The 21,693-nt window shown below is 39.4% G+C and overlaps 1 protein-coding gene across 1 annotated transcript in view; it reads left to right on the top strand.

Moving 5' to 3' along the window:
* DNAH8 (dynein axonemal heavy chain 8) overlaps positions 1-21,693 on the top strand; it is a 367,659-nt gene that overhangs the window by 156,788 nt on the left and 189,178 nt on the right. Inside the window, exons 38-45 of the mRNA XM_059400544.1 lie at positions 137-300; positions 3,280-3,382; positions 4,347-4,451; positions 4,780-4,941; positions 7,884-8,108; positions 11,207-11,379; positions 12,970-13,148; positions 20,387-20,574. Of these exons, the coding sequence (XP_059256527.1) occupies positions 137-300; positions 3,280-3,382; positions 4,347-4,451; positions 4,780-4,941; positions 7,884-8,108; positions 11,207-11,379; positions 12,970-13,148; positions 20,387-20,574 (1,299 nt within the window). The remainder of the gene's footprint in view (positions 1-136; positions 301-3,279; positions 3,383-4,346; positions 4,452-4,779; positions 4,942-7,883; positions 8,109-11,206; positions 11,380-12,969; positions 13,149-20,386; positions 20,575-21,693) is intronic.

Here is a 21,693-nt window from a genome sequence, read left to right as displayed (position 1 = left end):
ATCTGCCGATGGATTTGCAGGTGTTTGCAATCTTTAGATAAGCTATCTAGCTGATCTCCTGCTAGCTAAAGTAGTCTCAGCCTGCTACTTCTCTGCCATCTTGACTCCTCTCCCCTGACTAGGAGTTTTGTTTTAGGAAGCAAAGCGGTTTCAGAATATTGACAAGTCCTGGACGAAGATAATGCAGCGAGCTCATGAGAACCCCAATGTGATTAGTTGCTGTGTTGGAGATGAAACCATGGGTCAACTTTTACCTCATTTGCACGAACAGTTGGAAGTATGTCAGAAGTCACTCACAGGGTAAGAGTGGAAGTTGTTAAGTTTCCTCTCATTTTATATGTGATGGTATTTTCTCCCAAACAAGTAAATAATATTGATGGCATTTCTGGTTTGATAGGGATGGCTAAAGTGGCTCTAGGAATTTAACATGAATTTAATTTACCTGCAAAAAAGAACCCATAGCTTTGGGGGTTGGGGAGTTAAGGCATTGTAGTAGTTCTATAGGGCTTCTGTAAGAAATTTCCACCAACTGGGTGGCTTAAAACAACAGACATTTATTTGCTCACATTTTGGGAGGCAAGAGATCTGAAATCAAGATGTCAGGATCTTCTGAAGGTGCTGATGGAGAATCTTCCCTTCCTCTCCAAGGAATCTTCCTTTCCTCTCCTTGGCCTGTGGCTGCATAACTCAGATCTCTGTGTCTTTGCATGTCCTTCTCCTCTTCTTCCTGTGTGTCTCTTAGGAGGACTCTTGTGATGGGATTTAGGGCTCATCTGGATCAACCAGGATTCTCTCTTCTCAAGATCCTTAAATTCAATGCATCCACAATGACCTTTTTTCCAAATAAGGCCACACGCACTGCTTCCAGGGAACAGGACGAAGACATGTCTTCTGGAGGACTACCATTCAACTCATTACAGGCATGGAGTAGAGATGCACACTAATCGATCAATTAGCCAGACAAATTCATGGATGGTTTTCTTAAAAGGCAGTTCATTCTCAATTTCTGTTTAAAATAGAGTTATTGGATATCCTAGTTTGTCCAAGTTTATGTGCCTCTGCCCCAACTTCATGACTAGTGGGTCCCCCAGTGCTTCTCCAGTATCCTGGTTGGGAGATAATTATGTGTTCATCCTGGGTTTAAGCCATGAAGTTCACAATATCCCTAGAAAGATCACAGTGATGTGATTTGAAGTGGGAGTTCATGAATGAATGGCAAAGAAAGAATTCTTGAGACGTTTTTGGTACAAAAAGGTGGCTTTGTTAAAGCACGGGGACAGGACCCATGGACAGAAAGAGCTGCACTCGAATTGTGAGGAGCAGTTTGTTACATACTTTGGAGTTGCAGGATGGGTAAAGACAAAGGAAGTTTCCAAAAAGATTTTCATATGCTAAAGAAGATTTATAGAATCCTGGCTAAGGTTTTTGTTTTTGTTTAATTTTTATTTATTTTTTAAATTTCTTTTTAGTGTTCCAGAATTCATTGTTGATGCACCACCCCCAGAGTTCCATGCAATACGTGACCTCCTTATTACCCACCACAGGGCTCACCCAACCTCCTGCCCCCTGCCCCTCCAAAACCCTCAGATTGTTTTTCAGAGTCCACAGTCTCTCATGGTTTGTCTCCCCCTCCAATTTCCCCCAACTCCCTTCTCCTCTCCATCTCCCCATGTCCTCTGGGTTATTCCTTATGCTCCACAAATAAATGAAACCATATGATAATTGACTCTTTCTGCTTGACTTATTTCATTCAGCATAATCTCTTCCAGTCCCATCCATGTTACTACAAAATTTGGGTATTCATCCTTTCTGATGGAGGCATAATACTCCATAGTGTATATGGACCACATCTTCCTTATCTGTTCATCTGCTGAAGGGCATCTTGGTTCTTTCCACAGTTTGGCGATTGTGGCCATTGCTGCTATGAACATTGGGGTACAGATGGCCCTTCTTTTCACTAGATCTGTATCTTTGGGGTAAATATCCAGTAGTGCAATTGCAGGGTCATAGGGAAGCTCTATTTTTAATTTCTTAAGGAATCTCCACACTGTTTTCCAAAGTGGCTGCACCTACTTGCATTCCCACCAACAGTGTAAGGGTTCCTCTTTCTTTATCCACATCTTCTCCAACACATATTGTTTACTGTCTTGTTAATTTGGGCCATTCTAACTGGTGTAAGGTGGTATCCCAATGTGGTTTTGATTTGGATCTCCCTGATGGCTAGTGATGATGAACATTTTTTCATGTGTCTGTTAGCCATTTGTATGTCTTCTTTGGGGAAATGACTGTTCATGTCTTCTGCCCATTTTTTGACATGATTATCTGTTTTGTGTGTGTTGAGTTTGAGGAGTTCTTTATAGATCCTGGATATCAACCCTTTGTCTGTATTGTCATTTGCGAATATCTTCTCCCATTTCATGGGTTGCCTCTTTGTTTTGTTGACTGTTTCCTTCGCTGTGCAGAAGCTTTTGATCTTGATGAAGTCCCAAAAATCATTTTTGCTTTTGTTTCATTGCCTTTGAAGACATATCTTGAAAGAAGTTGCTGTGACTATGTCAAAGAGGTTACTGCCTATGTTCTCCTCTAGGATTCTGATGAATTCCTGTCTCATGTTGAGGTCTTTTATCCATTTCAAATTTATCTTTGTGTATGGTATAAGAGAATGGTCGAGTTTCATTCTTCTACACATAGCTGTCCTATTTTCCCAGCACCATTTATTGAAGAGACTGTCTTTTTACCACTGTATGTTTTTTCCTGCTTTGTCAAAGATTATTTGACCATAGAGTTGAGGGTCCATATCTGGGCTCTCTACTTTGTTCCACTGATCTATGTGTCTGCTTTTATGCCAGCACTATGCTGTCTTGTTTTTGTTTTTGTTTTTTTAACAGTAAGATATTGGAAGCTCTTGCAGGAATGTTATACTCTGCCTGTCTCAAGTATTTGTCAATGGGCTGCAAGTTATAAGAAAATCTAATTTTATCTACATTTCTTTTTTCCCTTGTTCTCCACATCGACAGGAGGGCTCTTGAGAAAGAAGAATCATAGGTGATGGAGCAGGTTCGCTCTGAATCCCTTTCTTATTTTACTTGCTTTCCCAAGTGCCATCCATGACCTAGCACAGACTTTGGTTCTAACCAAACATTTCAGAGGCAAATGGGAATTGACTGTAGGTGTTTGCTATTATCTTACTGAAGATGTTAGGGATTGTGTCTTGGCTAAAAAATACCCCCAAATTACTAATTCAGAAAATGCCATTTGGTAATATGACTTTATTTAAAGGTATTTGGAGAAGAAGAGATTACTGTTTCCAAGATTCTTCTTTGTATCTGATCCAGTTCTCCTGGAAATTCTTGGACAAGCCAGTGATTCCCACACCATACAGGTATAGTCTTAATATCTGTTACCTAAATTGCTTTTTTATACAGCATACATAATTTATAATAAAAATGAAGTTAACAGCTTAATAACACAGGCAGGAGAGTATTAAAAATTATGTTGAGGGTAAAATGTCCTATTTTCTGTGTTTTCTGAGCTCATCAATCTAAGACAGGAGTCACTGATGATTATGCAACTCAACAGTTGAGTGACCTTAGCCAGATTCTTAATTTTCCCATGCCTCAGTTTCCTCATCTGTAAAATAGGAATGTTAATGGTTCCCACCTCATAGGATTATCATAAGGATTATGTGAGATCATGCACTGGAAAGTGTTTAGAACACAGTATGTGCTCACTAAATGTATTCATTATTGTGAGTATTTTAGTCTAAATATTCTTAGATCAAATTGGGATTGTGGTTTGGATTTATTCAAGTCCAAGAGTTTCTCAAGAGTTTTTAGACATTTCCAAGGGTGGTACTTCCAGAAAGCAGAACTAGGTATGGGAGGCACCAAAACACCCCATCCCAGGGCTTTGTCTGGTTTGGCAATCTGGGAAGCCACTGCTAATGTCTTCCTTGCTGGTTTCTGGGGACCTGTGGGGAAGAAAAAAGAGTTGAGGGAGGTCAAATCTGTGTCAGACAGAGAGAACCAGGAGAGAAGCAAGACAGAGATGTGTCTGGAAGGGACATAGGTAGGGACCGTGGGTTTTAGTCTCCATGTGGAGGAGGGCAACAGTCTTAGTCCGGCCTCCATTGTGGAACAAGGGCATTTGCAGGAAACAGGCTGTGGGGCTGATCTTAAAAGTGGTCCTCTGAGTCAGTCGAGGATGAAAGCAGTGTTTTGTTTATTTGTTGAAGCAATGAAATGCGTTCTTTATCTCTTACATGTAAAAGCTTTTAAAAATGTCTCAGTGGCTTTTGTGTTTAGCCTCATGTATGATGCCTTTTCTCTGTCTTGTGCTTCCTACAGCCACATCTCCCTGCAGTATCTGACAACATAAACGAGGTGACATTTCATGCAAAAGACTACGATCGTATCCTGGCCGTCATATCAAGAGAAGGAGAAAAAATTATTGTAATTTAACTTGGTTAAAATTCTGTTATTTGGATTTATTTCAAAATTTAGGTTGAAAATTTTTATTTATTTCAAAATTTAGGTTCTCTTTTGAACAACAGAGAGTTAGGGAGGAGGGTGAACTTGGGTTCTAATCCTGTCACCTTGGCTTGGTTACCCTGGCTTTCTATTGATTTTTAGCATTAGTTGATTTTTCTCATGTTTTAAATATGCTGTGTAAAATTATTTGCTTTGCATTGAGGTACTGTGATTTATCAAGTGAAGTGTGACATTTGTAAAAATAGGAAATTATTATCAATTTGTAATCTCTCTGTAATATACTTTTTAGTTGGACAATCCCATTATGGCCAAAGGTCCGGTAGAGATTTGGCTTATGGATTTGTTAAAAATGCAGATGTCGTCCCTACATAATATCATTAGATCTGCATTCTACCAAATCAGTGATTCAGGATTTCAACTCTTACCTTTCCTCAACCACTTCCCAGCACAGGTGAGAATATATGTTTAAATAATGGAAATATGGGGGAAATATACTCAGGAAGCAGTTGGCCTTGATGGTGTGGCAGCCTTTGTAGCCCTGAACTAGCTAGGGAGGCCTTCCCACCCTCAGCAACCATCTCCCTACTTGCCCACCTACATGGTTCCAGGCCAACCTGTCCCATTCCCAGGAAGAGGATTTGCCACTCTTCTCCCATCATTAAGGAAAACACTAAGACTAAACTCACAAATGGAAAATTTCATCTTACATATAAAACACACCTCTCATTATATGAAAGATATCTGTCCATGTATGGATTAGATGGTATATTTTCCATATACCTATGTATAGATATGTGTAAATACACATATTGCTAGAAACATAGACATAAATAAAAGGAATGAGTATATCTTTTCCTAAAACAAACTCTATCTTGGCTGTTGTGTATTTTCCCCTCAAGGGGTTAAAAGTTGGCATAATCTGTTAAAGGAGGCCTCTTCATGCAGCTAACTTCCTAACAGGACAGGACCTTGAAGAGCCTGGGATTAGACCAGGTGTTTTCTTAAACAACCCTCACATTCTAAGGCTCTCAGGAACTTATCATGTTGCGCCAAGTATTATTAAAACTGAGTGCAGGAAAAGAAGAGCCAACAGTTCATTCAAATTTTCAAATTCCAGCCAGAATAAATGAAGAATGATGCTTTGTGATCTGGGTCAGAGATAGTGTGGGAGAGAAGGCAAGAGATATCAAGGGAAGAAACAGGCAGTTTTGACCCAAACTACACTTCTTGTCTAACTGCTTCTCCCAACCCAGTGTCTAAATCATGACTTAATGCACACACAGCGGAGACAGCTGAAATGATAGGAAATTACTTATTCAAATGACACAACTTACTGCTATAGAATCAAGCTTTATTAGAGAGAATATTCTGATATTGTATTTAATATTTTTGTATTGTGTAATCTCCTTGGCAAACCTTAATATCCTTCTTAGCTTTATTACCTTTGTGATGAAGCTTTATAAAATATTTGATAAGGTGAGAAAAATAGCTTCTTAGACCAAATCAGCATACCTTCCCTCTCCTAGAAAACGTGATTGCCTGTGTATTCTGAAGGAGATGATCAGTCTACTGTAGACAGAGCAGTTAGCATTGTGTGGAGAACTGAAAGCAAATTCAGAGCAGGCATGAAGTTGAGCAAGGATGGAGCAGGAAAGCTGACCAGCCGTCAGGATTTTCTATAGTGTGTATACAGCACAAATGAGGAGATGAAATTTTAAAAAATTTTAGTGGGCGAACTTCAGTTATTTGGAAAAAATTGCTGTAAGGAGTAATGGGGATATATATTCATCCAATATCTATTCTGTACACACATGTTCATTCAGTATATACATTACTTATTTCAACCATCTGGAAATGATGACTTAATATTTTAGTGTTTTCCTTTCTAGCGCTTTCCCCATGTTTATTACAGGTAACGAGTAACATCGAGGAGAATGAGCATTCTTGTTTTGTTTTCATTTTAATGAGACGTCCTCCAGTTTTCACCCTTAAGTGTCCTGCCTTCTTAAACTGAGTTAAAAAAACACAATTTAAACATTTCTTGGTGTCTGAGGATAGTCATTTTATTTTTAAGTAATCTCTATACCCAACCTGAGGCTTGGACTTCACAACCCTGAGATCAAGGGTTGCATGCTTTGAGCCAGCCAGGCTTTGAAAGATTAGTTTTCAGACTTTACCACTAAGCAGTGATTTCTCAGAGAGTGTGGGTCTGTGTCTCTAAATCAGAGAGGCTTACACTGCTGGGTATTTTTGTTTTTTGCTTTGTGTTTTTTTGTTTTGTTTTGTTTTCATTTTTTTGTGTGTGTGTTTTGTGGTTGTTGGTGTTGTTTTGTTTTTCCTCTCTTGTGCCATTTTCTGCTGCTTTCAGAGTCAGAATTGGCTTGCTACTGGGAGCTTCCTGATGTGGGAGGTTTCCTCCACATCGGTTTGGTCTCACCTCAGTCGGGTGCCTTCATTTGTCTTCACCTGCAGACCACAGGTTTGGCCACTGCTCTAGCACAAAACATTTTGCAGTCTTGAGAAGGCAGGGATAAGGAAAGGGTTATATTCGTGCCTTAGCCACATTAATACCATGCCCAACTGTATCCCCATGCCACTCACTCTGTTCTCAACCCTCCACCAAATGTGAGGTTGCCTTAGGTCCAAATGATCTCGGATCTGTTACTCAACTCTGTGGATGAACAGAAGTTCTTAAAGGGACAGCTGGCGCAGCAAGGTGAGGGTGGGCCTTGTCCCAACAATTTTATTCCTTACTCAGGGTAGAAGTTGTAGGCAAGGTGACAGTCACAACTTCCCTATGCCATCATCAGGAGAAAAAGGACTAGCTTCTTCCCCTTCTCATTTTTCTGTCTCTCTCTCTCCTACAGATAAATATTTATAGAGAGAAGTAGATGTAGGAAAAGATACAGATGATAGAGGGAGTGGGAGATTAAGAAAGGAGAAAATGTACTGTTTCTAGAAGCTGCAAAATATACTGTTTCTAGAAGCTGGGAAATCTTCCTGCAGAAGAATACACAACAATGAGTCTAGTAATTCCATTTGCTTTTGTTGGTGAAGAAAAATCATCATATGGAGCTATCTGGTTGTCTCATACCTTCCTCTATAGACAAATTTGTTAAGCATCCTTCATAAAATACATACAGTTCCATAAATGATAGCCGTTGTTTTCATTACTATTTATCTCTCTGCATTGAAATCATTAGATATCAGCACTTAGAACTTCAAATGTTTATTTTTTCCCTTTTGGGAGTGGAGAAATGCATGTCTTTTTTGAGTTTAAAGTGGGTCAAACCTTGCTCGCCTTCATATTGGATGAGTGACCGCCAAATTTTAATGCAGATGTGCTTTAAATAGTTGGCAAATTTACTTATTATTTTTCTTCCGGATGCATAGGTGGGGCTTCTGGGAATTCAGATGTTGTGGACACATGATTCAGAAGAGGCTTTAAATAATGCAAAAGATGACAGGAAAATCATGCACGTCACTAATCAGAAATTTTTGGATATTCTAAATATTCTAATTGGCCAGACAACACATGACCTAAGCAAGTTTGATAGAGTGAAATTTGAAACTCTGATTACCATCCATGTGCATCAGAGAGATATTTTTGATGACTTGGTAAAGTATCTTTTTTTTCTTAAACTAATGTAGTATACTGATTAAAAACTTAGTGCTCCTAATAATGAGCAATTAGATATTATATATATGCCCTAATGTATATGAACCTTCCATCTACTTGGTCCTTTTCCAAAACTGTCTCCATATATACCATGTCTACAACTCTCTCCATTTGGTGGTTTAAACAACTATATATGTACATTCACATATGTCATTCTGAAAGGATGGAACCGACTGATGAGATGTGAACTAACTACTTGTTCCATTACACCAAATCACCAGGGATAGGATACAGACTAGGTGAGATTGGTCATGAGTTATATGTTCCATTGAGAAATAAGTCTTGATCAAATAGAATCAAGCTTCAGAGAAGTCTCATGGACATTTGTCCAGTTGATAGCGTCCAGCAGGGCAGCATGGACTAAATTTGGACAATGTTGTGTAGGGTGAGAGTAGGAGGTGTGGTATTTGAACTCCCTTCAGAAATAGGGGTCTAAACAGCGGTCTTGAGCCAAAGTTCTCCAAAAGCAGTGGTTATCATTATAGGGTAGGAGCCCAGGAGGCTTTGATAAACACCCATTTGACTATCTTTGTCTTTAGCTACCATTGCTTGATTTGATTTGATTTGATTCATCTTAAAGACATCTCTTTTCTTCACCAGAGACATGTAATTCATGCACCGTGGGGCTCTTTTTTAGAGAATATAATCAATCAGAGACAAATGGTTTCAAACTTGTATCAAAGGTTCTAATCAGGGCACCTGGGTGGCTCAGTTGGTTAAGCCTCTTCCTTTGGCTCAGGTCATGATCCTGGGGTCCTGGGATCGAGCCCCGCATTGGGCTCCCTGCTCAGTGAGGCATCTGCTGCTTCTCCCTCTGCCCCTGCTTGTTCTCTCTCTCTCTCTAATGAATAAATAAAATCTTTAAGAAAAGGAGTTCTATCAGATAAGTTCATATTTATGGAAGGTTAAAGGACATACAGTCCATTTATTCTCCTGGAATCTAGAGCGTCACTTCTCAAAATGTTATTATATGCCAACTAGTTGCATTAGCCTTTCTGGGGAGCTGGTTAGAAAAGCAGAATCTCCAGTCCTCTCCTCCATCCCATCCCCCACTGAATGAGAATCTGCATTTCAGGATTCCCAAGTGATTTATAAATGCAGGTTAACTTTGAGGAAACATTGCTCTAGGATTTATCTCTGGATCTTCTGATCACACCAGTCATACTGAGCTGCATACTCAGACCATAGTTCTTTGGCCATCTACAGAGTTGCTTTCAGTACATTGTAGTTACTGTAATATGTTGGCTTTCTTTGAAGTCCACCTCAAGAAACTCCCGTGAAATCCCTTACTGTATCTGTGAAGAACATGAGGCTAACCTTTCTTATTTACTTTTTTTAAAAAAAAATATTTTATTGATTTATTTGACAGAGAGAGAGAGAGAGAGAATACAAGCAGGCAGAGCAGCAGGCAGAGGGAGACGGAGAAGCAACTCCCAGCTGAGCAAGGAGCCTGATGTGGGGCTCAGTTGTAGGACCCTGAGATTGTGACCTGAGCCCAAGGCAAATGCTCAACTGACTGAGCCACCCATGCACCCCCTCTTGCTGACTCTTAAAGCTGAAATACCATGGAAGAAATTTCTTTTAAATTGAAGTGCTGAATAAAGCCTTACTTCACATCCAGAATGGATTTTTTAAAAAGAAAACCCTATACACAATTAAAACCACATAACTGTATTCTTTTTGTCTTAATTACTATTGAACTCATGGTCTCTCTGCCTCCCAACTAAGATGAGATCTCATGGCTGGCATATTTGCATTTTATTTTTCCATGTGCAATGCTTAGAACAGCCTGATGCACGGAGAGAACTCAATCAGTATTAGCTATTATTTTTTCTTCAACTTCCGTCTCCTCCTCACCATCTTAATGGATTGTTGAGAGGAGCTAGTTGACAGCATCTCCGTGGCTGCAGGTCCTGTGTGAGGGAAGGAGTCCCTGGGGGAGACACTGGATCGTGTCACCTGAAAGTTGTTCTTTAAGGTGATGAATACAAACTGTGATTTAGCAGAGAAGCCAGAATTCCTAAGTGCAGGGGGAAGCAAGACCGTAAACAAACGATGATGACAAAAAGCGGGACTCTTCCTCGCATGGAGACTTGATTAGGTGGAGACTGGACCATGGCAGGGTTCCCGGAGGTCAGCTGAACGACCTGGAAGTGAGATTGAATTTAAGACCAGTGAAGGGGGATCCTTTGCCACTTGCCCCTGTTGATGCACCTAAGTGGGCAGGACCAAATTTTCTCCAAGGTTGCCCATGGAAAATCACAAAGTACTTGAGAATGTGGTTTTGGTGGGACATTGTTCCTAAATGTGCTTCCCTGGTTTCTCTCTCTTGTATACCTGGCTGTAGGAACCCAGGACCTCTTGCTTATAGGTGTACGTTGATGACCTGGCAGATTGGTGGGTTTGGCCACATTGCTGGTGTAGGAAGGCGTGTGTGCATAATCGACCGTACATTTCCCTGCTGATCCCTTTGGAGGCTTCCTTTTGCCACGAGAACACTGTTCAGCTCTGCTTCCATGTCTTGTGAAGCCCCAGTTCTCTCTTTCTCTAGAATCCCAGATGCCTCAGCTGTACTGAATTTCTTTCACTTTCCCGAACATGCAGCCAGATCTTCTGAGTCTTTGCCTGGGACATTTTACCCCTTTTAAAGATTTACTTATTTTTTTTCTTTCAGTTTTGTTTCCCTGGGTAGTTCCTACCATTTTTTTCTGGGTTTAGTTTGAATATCCCTTTCAGGACCCCTAGACTACATTAGGTCCTCTTGCTACATATTTCCATGAACCCTGAATTTCTTTTCATACTTTTTTGCAATTACTTGCTTATCTGTTTGTCTTTTGTCTTCTTTTGTCAGCTCCAGAAGGCAGGAACAAAGCCTGTCTGTGTTCACCCAGCACAGTGTCAGGCCCAAGAAGGGACTTAATAAATATATGTTAGATAAATGAGAATTAGTTTACAAACAAGGATAAAAACTGCACATATGCTTGTTTTATGCTATTGCAATTCAGTATGTAATCTCTTTGCATTTCATGTTTTTAAGGTAAAAATGCATATCAGATCAGTTACTGACTTTGAATGGCTGAAACAGAGTAGATTTTATTTTAAGGAAGATTTGGATCAAACTGTGGTGTCTATTACAGATGTGGATTTTATTTACCAGAATGAATTTCTGGGATGCACTGATCGTCTTGTCATCACTCCCTTAACAGATAGGTGAGACACTCTGCTTTTGTTATTCCATTTTGTAATTAAATGATGTTCTTAACATTGCTTTCAAATTGCATTTGAAATATTAACAAAAGCGTATTGCTGTTGTGTTAGGTCTATGCTAGCTCATCAAAGTCAGTCTAACAATGATAGAACCAAGGTTATTACTTAAATGTACATGTGCATTACATTTTTGTAAAGCAGGAAAAGGTAAAAGAATGAAAGCGAGCTTAAACATTGACTATGAGTAATACGGTAATGAATTTTAGATGGCAAGATGGAAAAATATCTCTGGCAACAAAAAAGGAACTCGTTAGATTTACAAAGACGGAAGGGACCTTGGAGATTATCTAATTTAGTCTCCCGGTTTTCCAAATGTAGAAATGGATACCTAAAGTGAAGTTTCTTGGCCAGGTATGAATAATCAGTCAACGACTGATTTCCTCACAGTTCTTTCCAGCATGTGACATCAGACAGAACTGGTCCTTTCTCATCTCTACATAATCCCACGGCAACCAGTTCAATATGTTATACATAGAAGATGCTCAGTAAGAGTGTGTAGAATTGACTTAAATTGGGTCACAGAATGATTAATTCTGCTCTTACTTTAAATAGAGTTGTCTTCAGGTAAAATTATGGTGCAGATTATGTCTTTAGTCTGGCGATTCATCCAACCTCCTTCTGTATGCCCAGTGCTATTGTAGCATAAACTTGTCCATGTGTTTCCTCTTCCACTGAGGTTTACATATAAAGCTTCAAATCTAGGAAGCTTCACTAAGTTTTACTTGGCTCTGAAACAAACATGACTTAAGCTGGACCATGGATACAAGAAGATTCATTATATTATTTTTTTTACTTACCTCAATGAGTGAAGCATTTCAAAGTAAAATGATTTATTTGCAGTGGCGTCCTGGAGTTAACTCATACAGCTTTTTTTTTTTTTTTAATTTAAAGATTTTATTTATTGATTTGGGAGAGAGAGAGAGCACAAGATGGGGGAGGGTCAGAGGGAGAGTCAGACTCCCCAGTGAGCAAGGAGCCCAAGGTAGGGCTCAATCCCAGGACTCCAGGATCATGGCCAGAGCCAAAGGCAGTCGCTTAACCAACTGAGCCACCCAGGTGCCCTTGTACCAGCCTTTGAGAGTCAACAATATGCATCTCTTCCCAGTTTTCTGATATCACATCGATAGCCTTTCGTGGCCCTGGTGGAAATATTTATACCACTGCAATTGGAAAACATGAAAATAAGATTGATTAATTGATTGGTTGATTTCCTGGAGAGCCAGTTGTTCATCATCTGCCAGCATACAATGGCTTCTTTGGTTCTCTGACTTGCAGATTTATCCTGACCACAGTGCAGGGAAGGCCTGAAAGTTTTAAGTCAGGGTTGAGGAGTTTAGAAAGCTTGTCCCAAGAAATATTTGCAATCACTGTACTACTTCTAGTGAATATCAAGTGCTTCAGCCTCTTTTATGTGAGCAGCTCCAATTCTCAACTAGATAGGCCCATTCCAGTCACATTGGACTTTGGCTTATGCTCTAGGGCAGTAATAAGCTCTCCCACACTCCCGGTGATTTCTCTTTTTCCTGTTTGCAGATGCTATATCACCTTAGCGCAGGCTTTGGGAATGAACATGGGAGGTGCTCCAGCAGGACCTGCAGGCACTGGCAAAACAGAAACTACAAAAGACATGGGAAGATGTTTGGGGAAATATGTGGTCGTGTTTAACTGCTCAGATCAAATGGATTTCCGAGGGCTGGGACGGATTTTTAAAGGCAAGTGTCAAACACTGTTGAATACATTGTTAGTGAATGTATTTTTATTGCTCTTTAACATTATTTTCTGATATTAACCTAAAGGGATATTTTTCCACCAAAATAGTATAGGTTGGTGCATATGATACTGCCATTTTTCTGTGTCAAAAATGGCTGGATGTCATCAATTTCATATGGTTCAATGCTATTGCTGGCATTCTAGTCCATGAGTTGAATGTGTATTGGACTGTGAAAATAAAATCAATTTATTATTGCCTGAAATGGTGGTGGAGGGGATAAGATCAAGATAGCAAACCCATGACACATGTGGCTTCCCTTCCTGCATTAAATCCCATTGAAATGAAAGATATCATTTAGGACAGAATTTAGAGATGGTGGTATTGGTGTGGGGATTGATAAATAGACCAGTGAAATATAATGGAGAATGCAAAAAATGGGCCAAGGAGATTTGACATATGGCAAAGGTGGTATTGTAAATCAGTGATGAAGAGATAGACTTTACTATAAATCATTCTGGGATAAAAGATGATTAATATTTAACAACGGAAATCGGATCCCTACACACATAAAAATTGGATGCCTACACCATATATAAAAATCAGTTTTGGGGATGAAATACCTGAATGTGGTGGGCAACAACCATACAGTTTTTAGAAGGTAATAAATAAAAATATCTTTAATACAAAAATCACAAGCCATAAAGATAAGACTGATAAATTGCTTATCCTCAATCAAAAACTTCTCTTCATTGGTGGATACCAAAGGGAGAAAAGCCATGCCAGAAATTTGGAAAGGCATTAGCAACCTATATTACCTGCAAAGCATTAAGATCCCAAATACATGACTAATGCCCATGAATGAATGAAAGCAAACAGAGAAAAAGTCTTGAATAGACTTTTCATGAATGAAGAGAATCCATGTCACCAGCAGTGGAAGAATTATAAATCTTAAAGTGATTCCATTTTGTACACACCAGATTGCATAAATTTAAGTGTGACATTTTGACCATTGGTAAGGGATAGCATAACAGAAACAATCATCAGCTCCCAGTAGGAGTGTAAAAGTTGTTTGGGAAAAAACAGCACCATGTGTATTCTCATCTGTCCCACCTCCTGGTCTATAGTCAGATAAATGACACTCGTGCACTGAGGTCTGTGTGTAGATGTTCTCTGCAGCATTGCTTAAGACAACAAACAATGGGAAACACCTCTAGTGTCCTCTTCAATGGGGTGGATGTATACACACATCAATTGGGAGAATATAATTTATATATTGTGTATCCAGGAAGGAAAAATATAATGTATATATATGGATTTGTGTATAATGGTGTTATGGAGCAGTAAAAAGGAATAACTACAGGGCGGTGTGTTGACACAGATATAATTCAGAGTGAAGGAAGCTAGTCTCACAAAAATACATGTAGTATGATTAAATTTATTTAAAATTCAAAAATTGGGGGTGCCTGGGTGGCTCAGTGGGTTAAAACCTCTGCCTTTGGCTCAGGTCCTGATCTCAGGGTCCTGGGATCGAGCCCCAAGTTGGGCTCTCTGCTCAGCTGGGAGCCTGCTTCCCTTCCTCTCTGCCTGCCTCTCTGCCTACTTGTAACCTCTGTCTGTCAAATGAATAAACAAAATCTTTAGGCCAAACTGTGGAAAGAACCAAGATGCCCTTCAATGGACGAATGGATAAGGAAGATGGGGTCCATATACACTATGGAGTATTATGCCTCCATCAGAAAGGATGAATACCCAGCTTTTGTAGCAACATGGATGGGACTGGAAGAGAATATGCTGAATGAAATAAGCCAAGCAGAGAGAGTCAATTATCATATGGTTTCACTTATTTGTGGAGCATAACAAATAGCATGGAGGACATGGGAGTTAGAGAGGAGAAGGGATTTGGGGTAAATTGGAAGGGGAGGTGAACCATGAGAGACTGTGGACTCTGAAAAACAATCTGAGGGGTTTGAAGTGGCGGGGGGAGTGGGAGGTTGGGGTACCAAGTGGTGGGTATTATAGAGGGCACGGATTGCATGGAGCACTGGGTGTGGTAAAAAAAAATAATGAATACTGTTATGCTAAAAATAAATAAAAAATAAATTAAAAAAATAAAAAAATTAAAAAATTGGATAAAGCTGAAAATACATATCATTCAGATATGTATACAGAAATAGTAAAAAGTCAAAGAAAAGCAAGAGTATGATGGTCACACAGTTCAGACTAGCAGTGCCTCCCTCTGGGAGGGAAGAAAGGGGATATAGTAGGGGAGAAGTACATTGGGGCTTCCTTCCATAAAAATCATGAATCACCCATGCAGCCCTTTCTTTCTTTCTTTCTTTTAAATTAACATATAATGTATTATTTGTATCAGGGGTACAGGTCTGTGATTTATCAGTCCTACACAATACACAATGCTCACCATAGCACATACCCTCCCCAATGTCCATCACCAGCCACCCCATCTTTTCCGCCCCCCTCCTTTCCAGCAACCCTCAGTTTGTTTCCTGAGATTAAGAGTCTCTTATGGTTTGTCTCCCTCTATGGTTTCGTCTTGTTTCATTTTTTCCCTCCCTTCCCCTATGATCCTCTGTCTTGTTTCTCAAATTCCTCATATCAGTGAGATCATATGATGATTGTCTTTCTTTGATTGACTTATTTTGCTTAGCATAATACCCTCTAGTTCCATCCATGTCATTGCAAATGTCAAAATTTCAGGGTTTTTGATGGCTACATAATATTCCATTATATATATATATATATATATATATATATATATATATATATATCACATCTTTTTTATCCATTCATTTGTTGATGGACATCTAGGCTCTTTCCATAATTTGGCTATTGTAAACATTGCTGCTATAAACATTGGGGGCACAGTGCCCCTTCGGATCACTACATTTTTATCTTTAGGGTAAATACCCAGTAGTACAATTGCTGGGTCATACATAGGGTAGCTCTGTTTTCAACTTTCTGAGGAACCTCCACACTGTTTTCCAGAGTGCAGCCCTTCCCTTAAATACAATTTGAGAATATTCCTGTAATAGATACTATGAGATTTCACATCCAGCTCTCACTTTAATATATGTACATAACATCTGAAATACATATATACAAATACATAGTCATACATATATATCTATATTTACATGTATGTGATGCAAGTCTTTTTTTTTTTTAAAGATTTTTATTTATTTATTTGGCAGACAGAGATCACAAGCAGGCAGAGAGGCACACAGAGAGAGAAGGAGGGGAAGCAGGCTCCCTGCTGAGCAGAGAGCCCAATGTGGGGCTCGATCCCAGGACCCTGGGATTATGACCCAAGCTGAAGGCAGAGGCTTTAACCACTGAGCCACCCCGGCACCCCTGATGCACAGTCTTTGTGTGACAATTTTCCACTTAAGAAAGAGAACAAAACACAAGCTATAGACTGGGAGAAAATATTTTAACATGTATAGCTGACAAAAAATTAATACCCAGCATTAAAAAAGATTTTCTTCTGATAAAAAAACCAAAATAAAGCAAAAATGAGATATCAACCTCACTCCTTCCAGATTGGCAGAAATGGAAAAGTCTGGCCAAAACACTAGTGGTAAGGATATATAGAAATTACAACCATTGATACTTCTTAGCTGTGTGTAAACTTGTAGAGCTGCTTCTGAGAACAGGCTGGCAGCAGGTGGTAAATGTGAAGATGCACATACTCTCTTTGACCCAGCATTTCCATTCCTCACACATGTTGTAAGAAGACATGAGTCAGATTGATACATTGTTACAATAAATTATTAGCAGCAACCCAAATACCCATTGAAAGGAGACTGAAATTTTAAACTGGCATATTTATGCAATGGAATACTGTACGGTATAATATTTAAGATAGTGAATTATATCTATGTGTATCAGTTTAGATAAATCTCAGAAAAATAATATGGAACAAATAAATCAGATTTCAGGAGGAGATATGCAGTGTCTTATAGGTAGCCACATGTAGATAGATACACATATACAAATCTTGAATAAGCAAAATATACAGTGTCCATGAATACATGCATAAGAGCAGTCTTTTAAAGCATGAATTTGGGATCCAGCCATTGAACTGGGATACAGGTTACCTCTGGAGAAGGAGGGAGTGTGCATCCAAGAGAAACATACATGGATTTGAGCTGTAGTTCTAATATTTTATTCTTTAGAATGAAATTTGAAGCAAATTATTAAGGTTTGATAGGTAGGTGCATGGGTATTCACTAAATTATTTTTTATAATTGCCTGTTCAGCCATTTATGAACCTGAGAATCACTTCCTTAACCAGAAAGAATGGTTCTTCTGTAAATGACTCCTAGCTTAAAGGCTGGGGATGGGGGAGAGCAGCAGACTAGAGCACATGGTAAATCCCAGAGTGCCAAAATGATAACAGATGACAGAACAAAAGAAAAGGACGTGGCTATGTCCAGTAGTATTCCTCTGTATAAAAGTTGTAAGTCAGCTCTCAGAAGTGGGAATCCTGTCAAAGATAAAGATGGGGTCCATACAGATGATGGAATAGTACTCAGCCATGAGAAAAGATGAATACCCAATTTTGGCATCAACATGAATGGGACTGGAGGAGATTATGCTGAGTGAAATACATCAAGCAGAGAGAGTCAATTATCATATGATTTCACTTAGTTGTGGAACATAAGGAATAGCATGGAGGACATTAGGAGAAGGAAGGGGAAAATGAAGGGGGGGAACTGGAGGGGGAGATGAATCATGACAGACCATGGACTCTGGGAAACAAATTGAAGGTTTTAGAGGGGAGGGGGTGGGGGGATGGGTGAGCACAGTGATGGGTATTAAGGAGGGCACGGATTGCATCCCCCCACCCCCTCCCCTCTAAAACATCATAACTAATGATGTACTGTATGGTGACCAACATAACATAAAATTTTTTTAAAAAATTTAAATCAAAAGCTTCTGCACAGCAAAGGAAACAGTCAAAAAAACAAAGAGGCAACCCACGGAATGGGAGAAGATATTTGCAAATGACAGTACAGACAAAAGGTTGATATCCAGGATCTATAATGAACTCCTCAAACTCAACACACACAAAACAAGCAATCATATAAAAAAATGGGCAGAAGATATAAACAGAGATTTCTCCAATGAAGACATACAAATGGCTCTCAGACACATGAGAAAATGTTCATCATCACTAGCCCTCAGGGAGATTCAAATTAAAACCACATTGAGATACCACCTTACACCAGTTAGAATGGCCAAAATTAACAAGACAGGAAACAACATGTGTTGGAGGGGATGTGGAGAAAGGGGAACCCTGTTACACTGTTGGTGGGATGCAGGTTGGTGCAGCCTCTTTGGAGAACAGTGTGGAGATTCCTCAAGAAATTAAAAATAGAACTTCCCTATGACCCTGCCATTGCACTCCTGGGTATTTACCCCAAAGATACAGATGTAGTGAAAAGAAGGGCCATCTGTATCCCAATGTTTATAGCAGCAATGGCCACGGTCGCCAAACTGTGGAAAGAACCAAGATGCCCTTCAATGGACGAATGGATAAGGAAGATGTGGTCCATATACACTATGGAGTATTATGCCTCCATCAGAAAGGATGAATACCCAACTTTTGTAGCAACATGGATGGGACTGGAAGAGATGATGCTGAGTGAAATAAGTCAAGCAGAGAGAGTCAATTATCATATGGTTTCACTTATTTGTGGAGCATAGCAAATAGCATGGAGGACATGGGGAGTTAGAGAGGAGAAGGGAGTTGGGGTAAATTGGAAGGGGAGGTGAATCAGAGACTATGGACTCTGAAAAACAATCTGAGGGGTTTGAAGTGGCAGGTAGGTGGGAGGTTGGGGTACCAGGTGGTGGGTATCATAGAGGGCACGGATTGCATGGAGCACTGGGTGTGGTGAAAAAATAATGAATACTGTTATGCTGAAAATAAATAAATTTAATTTAAAAAAATTAAAAAAATTTTAAAAAAGAAAAAGATAAACCTTGGTTGGGGGCTTGTGTTCAAGAGGCAAGCAGAACACCAGGTCAGATTACAAAGCTTCTTTGAAGAAATTCAGGAGGCACTCCAAACAGCTAAGAGACCTACTGACAACTAAACAGATTAATAGAGGAAACAGGAGAAAACAGTAAGTAAAATCAGTAGCTTCAGGGGCGCCTGGGTGGCTCAGTGGGTTGAGCCGCTGCCTTCGGCTCAGGTCATGATCCCAGGGTCCTGGAATCGAGTTCCGCTTCGGGCTCTCTGCTGAGCGGAGAGCCTGCTTTCCTCTCTCTCTGCCTGCCTCTCTGCCTACTTGTGATCTCTCTCTGTCAAATGAATAAATAAAATCTTTAAAAAAAATCAGTAGCTTCAGAGGGATTCAAGAATTCATAACATACAACTGATCGAAGAAAAACAGGCTGCTAGGAAAAAAACAATTAGAATAATAAATAAATTAATGATTTAAAAACCTCTTTTGAGTTAAATGATCTAGCCAAGAGAATAAATACACTGCAGAGAGAAATGGGAAGTTTGCCAGAAAAGCCTGAGGGTCATGGAGATAAATACAAAAGTTCCAACATCCATATAATGGAAATTTCCAAAAGAAAGAAAAGAAAAACTGATTTTTGAATTCAATTCAAAAATCACTACAGGGGGGACAATCATAAAAGGAAGAAGACCATTTTATGCAGCTGAAGATAATGAGGGTTTTCATCCTTAGAGATAAGACAGGAGCAAGGTTCTTCATAATACTTCTTTTTTGTATCCAGTTTGTAAGGAATAAATATCCCTTTGACCATTTTCTGTCTCACCCAGCATCCCCATGTGTCTCTCATTGCAACAGGAAAGAGATAGAGTGGTCTGACACAGACATTTTTGTCAGTTTCATTTTGTCAGTTTCCCCAAATAGGGCTCTTTCAGCTCCCGCACTGGAAGTGGGGCTTCCAAGCTGAATCAACATTTATCATCACCTGGCATCCCTGGGCATAATGATCTGTCTATCCTTTTGATTTTGGCAGTGCACAAATTTCCTTGTTTCCAGGATGATGTACAATTACTTAAACCTCTCTATGTCGCTGGAATTAGATACGTCTTTACAAACAGCCAGACTTGACACTTTATATAAGTTGTATTTCAATCTATAGTTGTTTGAGAGCATTTTAGAGAAGTGCTTCTTCTTCTTGGTAGCAGGTATATTACAAAGTAAAACTTTTCAAATCAACTGTTTTTCCTGCCAGGTCTTGCGCAATCCGGTTCTTGGGGCTGTTTTGATGAGTTTAACAGAATTGAATTACCTGTGTTATCGGTGGCAGCCCAACAGATTTATATTGTTTTGACAGCAAGAAAAGAGAGAAAAAAACAGTTCATTTTTTCTGATGGTGATTGTGTTGATCTGAATCCAGAATTTGGAATCTTCCTAACGATGGTGAGAACATGATCTTTAAATACAATGGGATTGGTTTAATTGCTAAAGACTTAAATGAAAGAAAGCACGTATTAGTTAGTAAATGATGGACTATTCGGAGGTCATGAGTGATTCTCTCTCTTCATATGATTTTTTGAGCACTAAAAATAGCCCAGAGAGAAGATAAAATAGTAATAGGTTAATGAAAATAATAGCAATTGTTTAGTGAGTACTTGTAATGTGTAAGGTGCAGGGCTAAATGTGTTCTGTATCGTATCGAACTGGCTAGCTACAGTAACAGCCCCCAAATCTCAGCTGCTCAAAACCTCAAAGATTCATCTCTCCCTCATGTCACATGTTTTTATATGTTCTTTATATAGTTAAATCTCTACATTGTAAGATAACATGTAATCTAAATTTTAAGTGGCTCAGTGGACAAAGATAAATTATAGAAAGCAAAATCAGGAAGTTTTCTGATAAGATTTATTGTAACCAAACCTAAGCAAAACAGTTGAGAGTAAATAATGATAATCCAGAAGTGATTATTTATAACTCAGGTAATGGGATGAATGAATTTATTGTGTGATACTATGGTGTAGAATAATTTAAAAGAAGAGTAACAGTCTCCATGGATTAAGAATAATATTGGAAATATCAATTAGATATTGCATTGGGTTATAAATAACCAAAACATGAAAAATAGTGTCTTAACGCATGATGATTTATTCTCTTAAGATCCTCCCATGTTCTACACCATCATGATTTCCATCTTCAGTTTACTTTATGACCCAAGGTGCTAGAGAAGCATCTATCTTGCTGCAGCCAGTTAATTGAATCACCTCCCTTCAAACAAGCACCAAAGACACTGTGTGCCCCTTTGCATCTCATGGTGTTGATGAAGTCCCAGAACCTAAGTCAGGTTCGGTGGGGTGAGGAGGTTCGGAGCCGACGACTAAAGAAAGAATTCTTAAGACATCATTGGTGCAAAATGGTGGTTTATTAAAGCACGGGGACAGGACCCGTGGGCAGGAAGAGCTGCTGCCCCGGGTTGTGAATGTGGGCATGTTATATACCCCGCGGTTGGGGGGAGGTGGTGAAGGGATGGGAGATTTCGACAGAGTTCTCACATGTTAGGGAGGG

The sequence above is a fragment of the Mustela nigripes genome, chromosome 5 (genome assembly GCF_022355385.1).
Source record: "Mustela nigripes isolate SB6536 chromosome 5, MUSNIG.SB6536, whole genome shotgun sequence".
In the NCBI taxonomy this organism is placed as follows: Eukaryota; Metazoa; Chordata; class Mammalia; order Carnivora; family Mustelidae; genus Mustela; species Mustela nigripes.
Note: the sequence above shows the minus strand (reverse complement) of the source record. Positions and strands in the feature narration are given on the sequence as shown.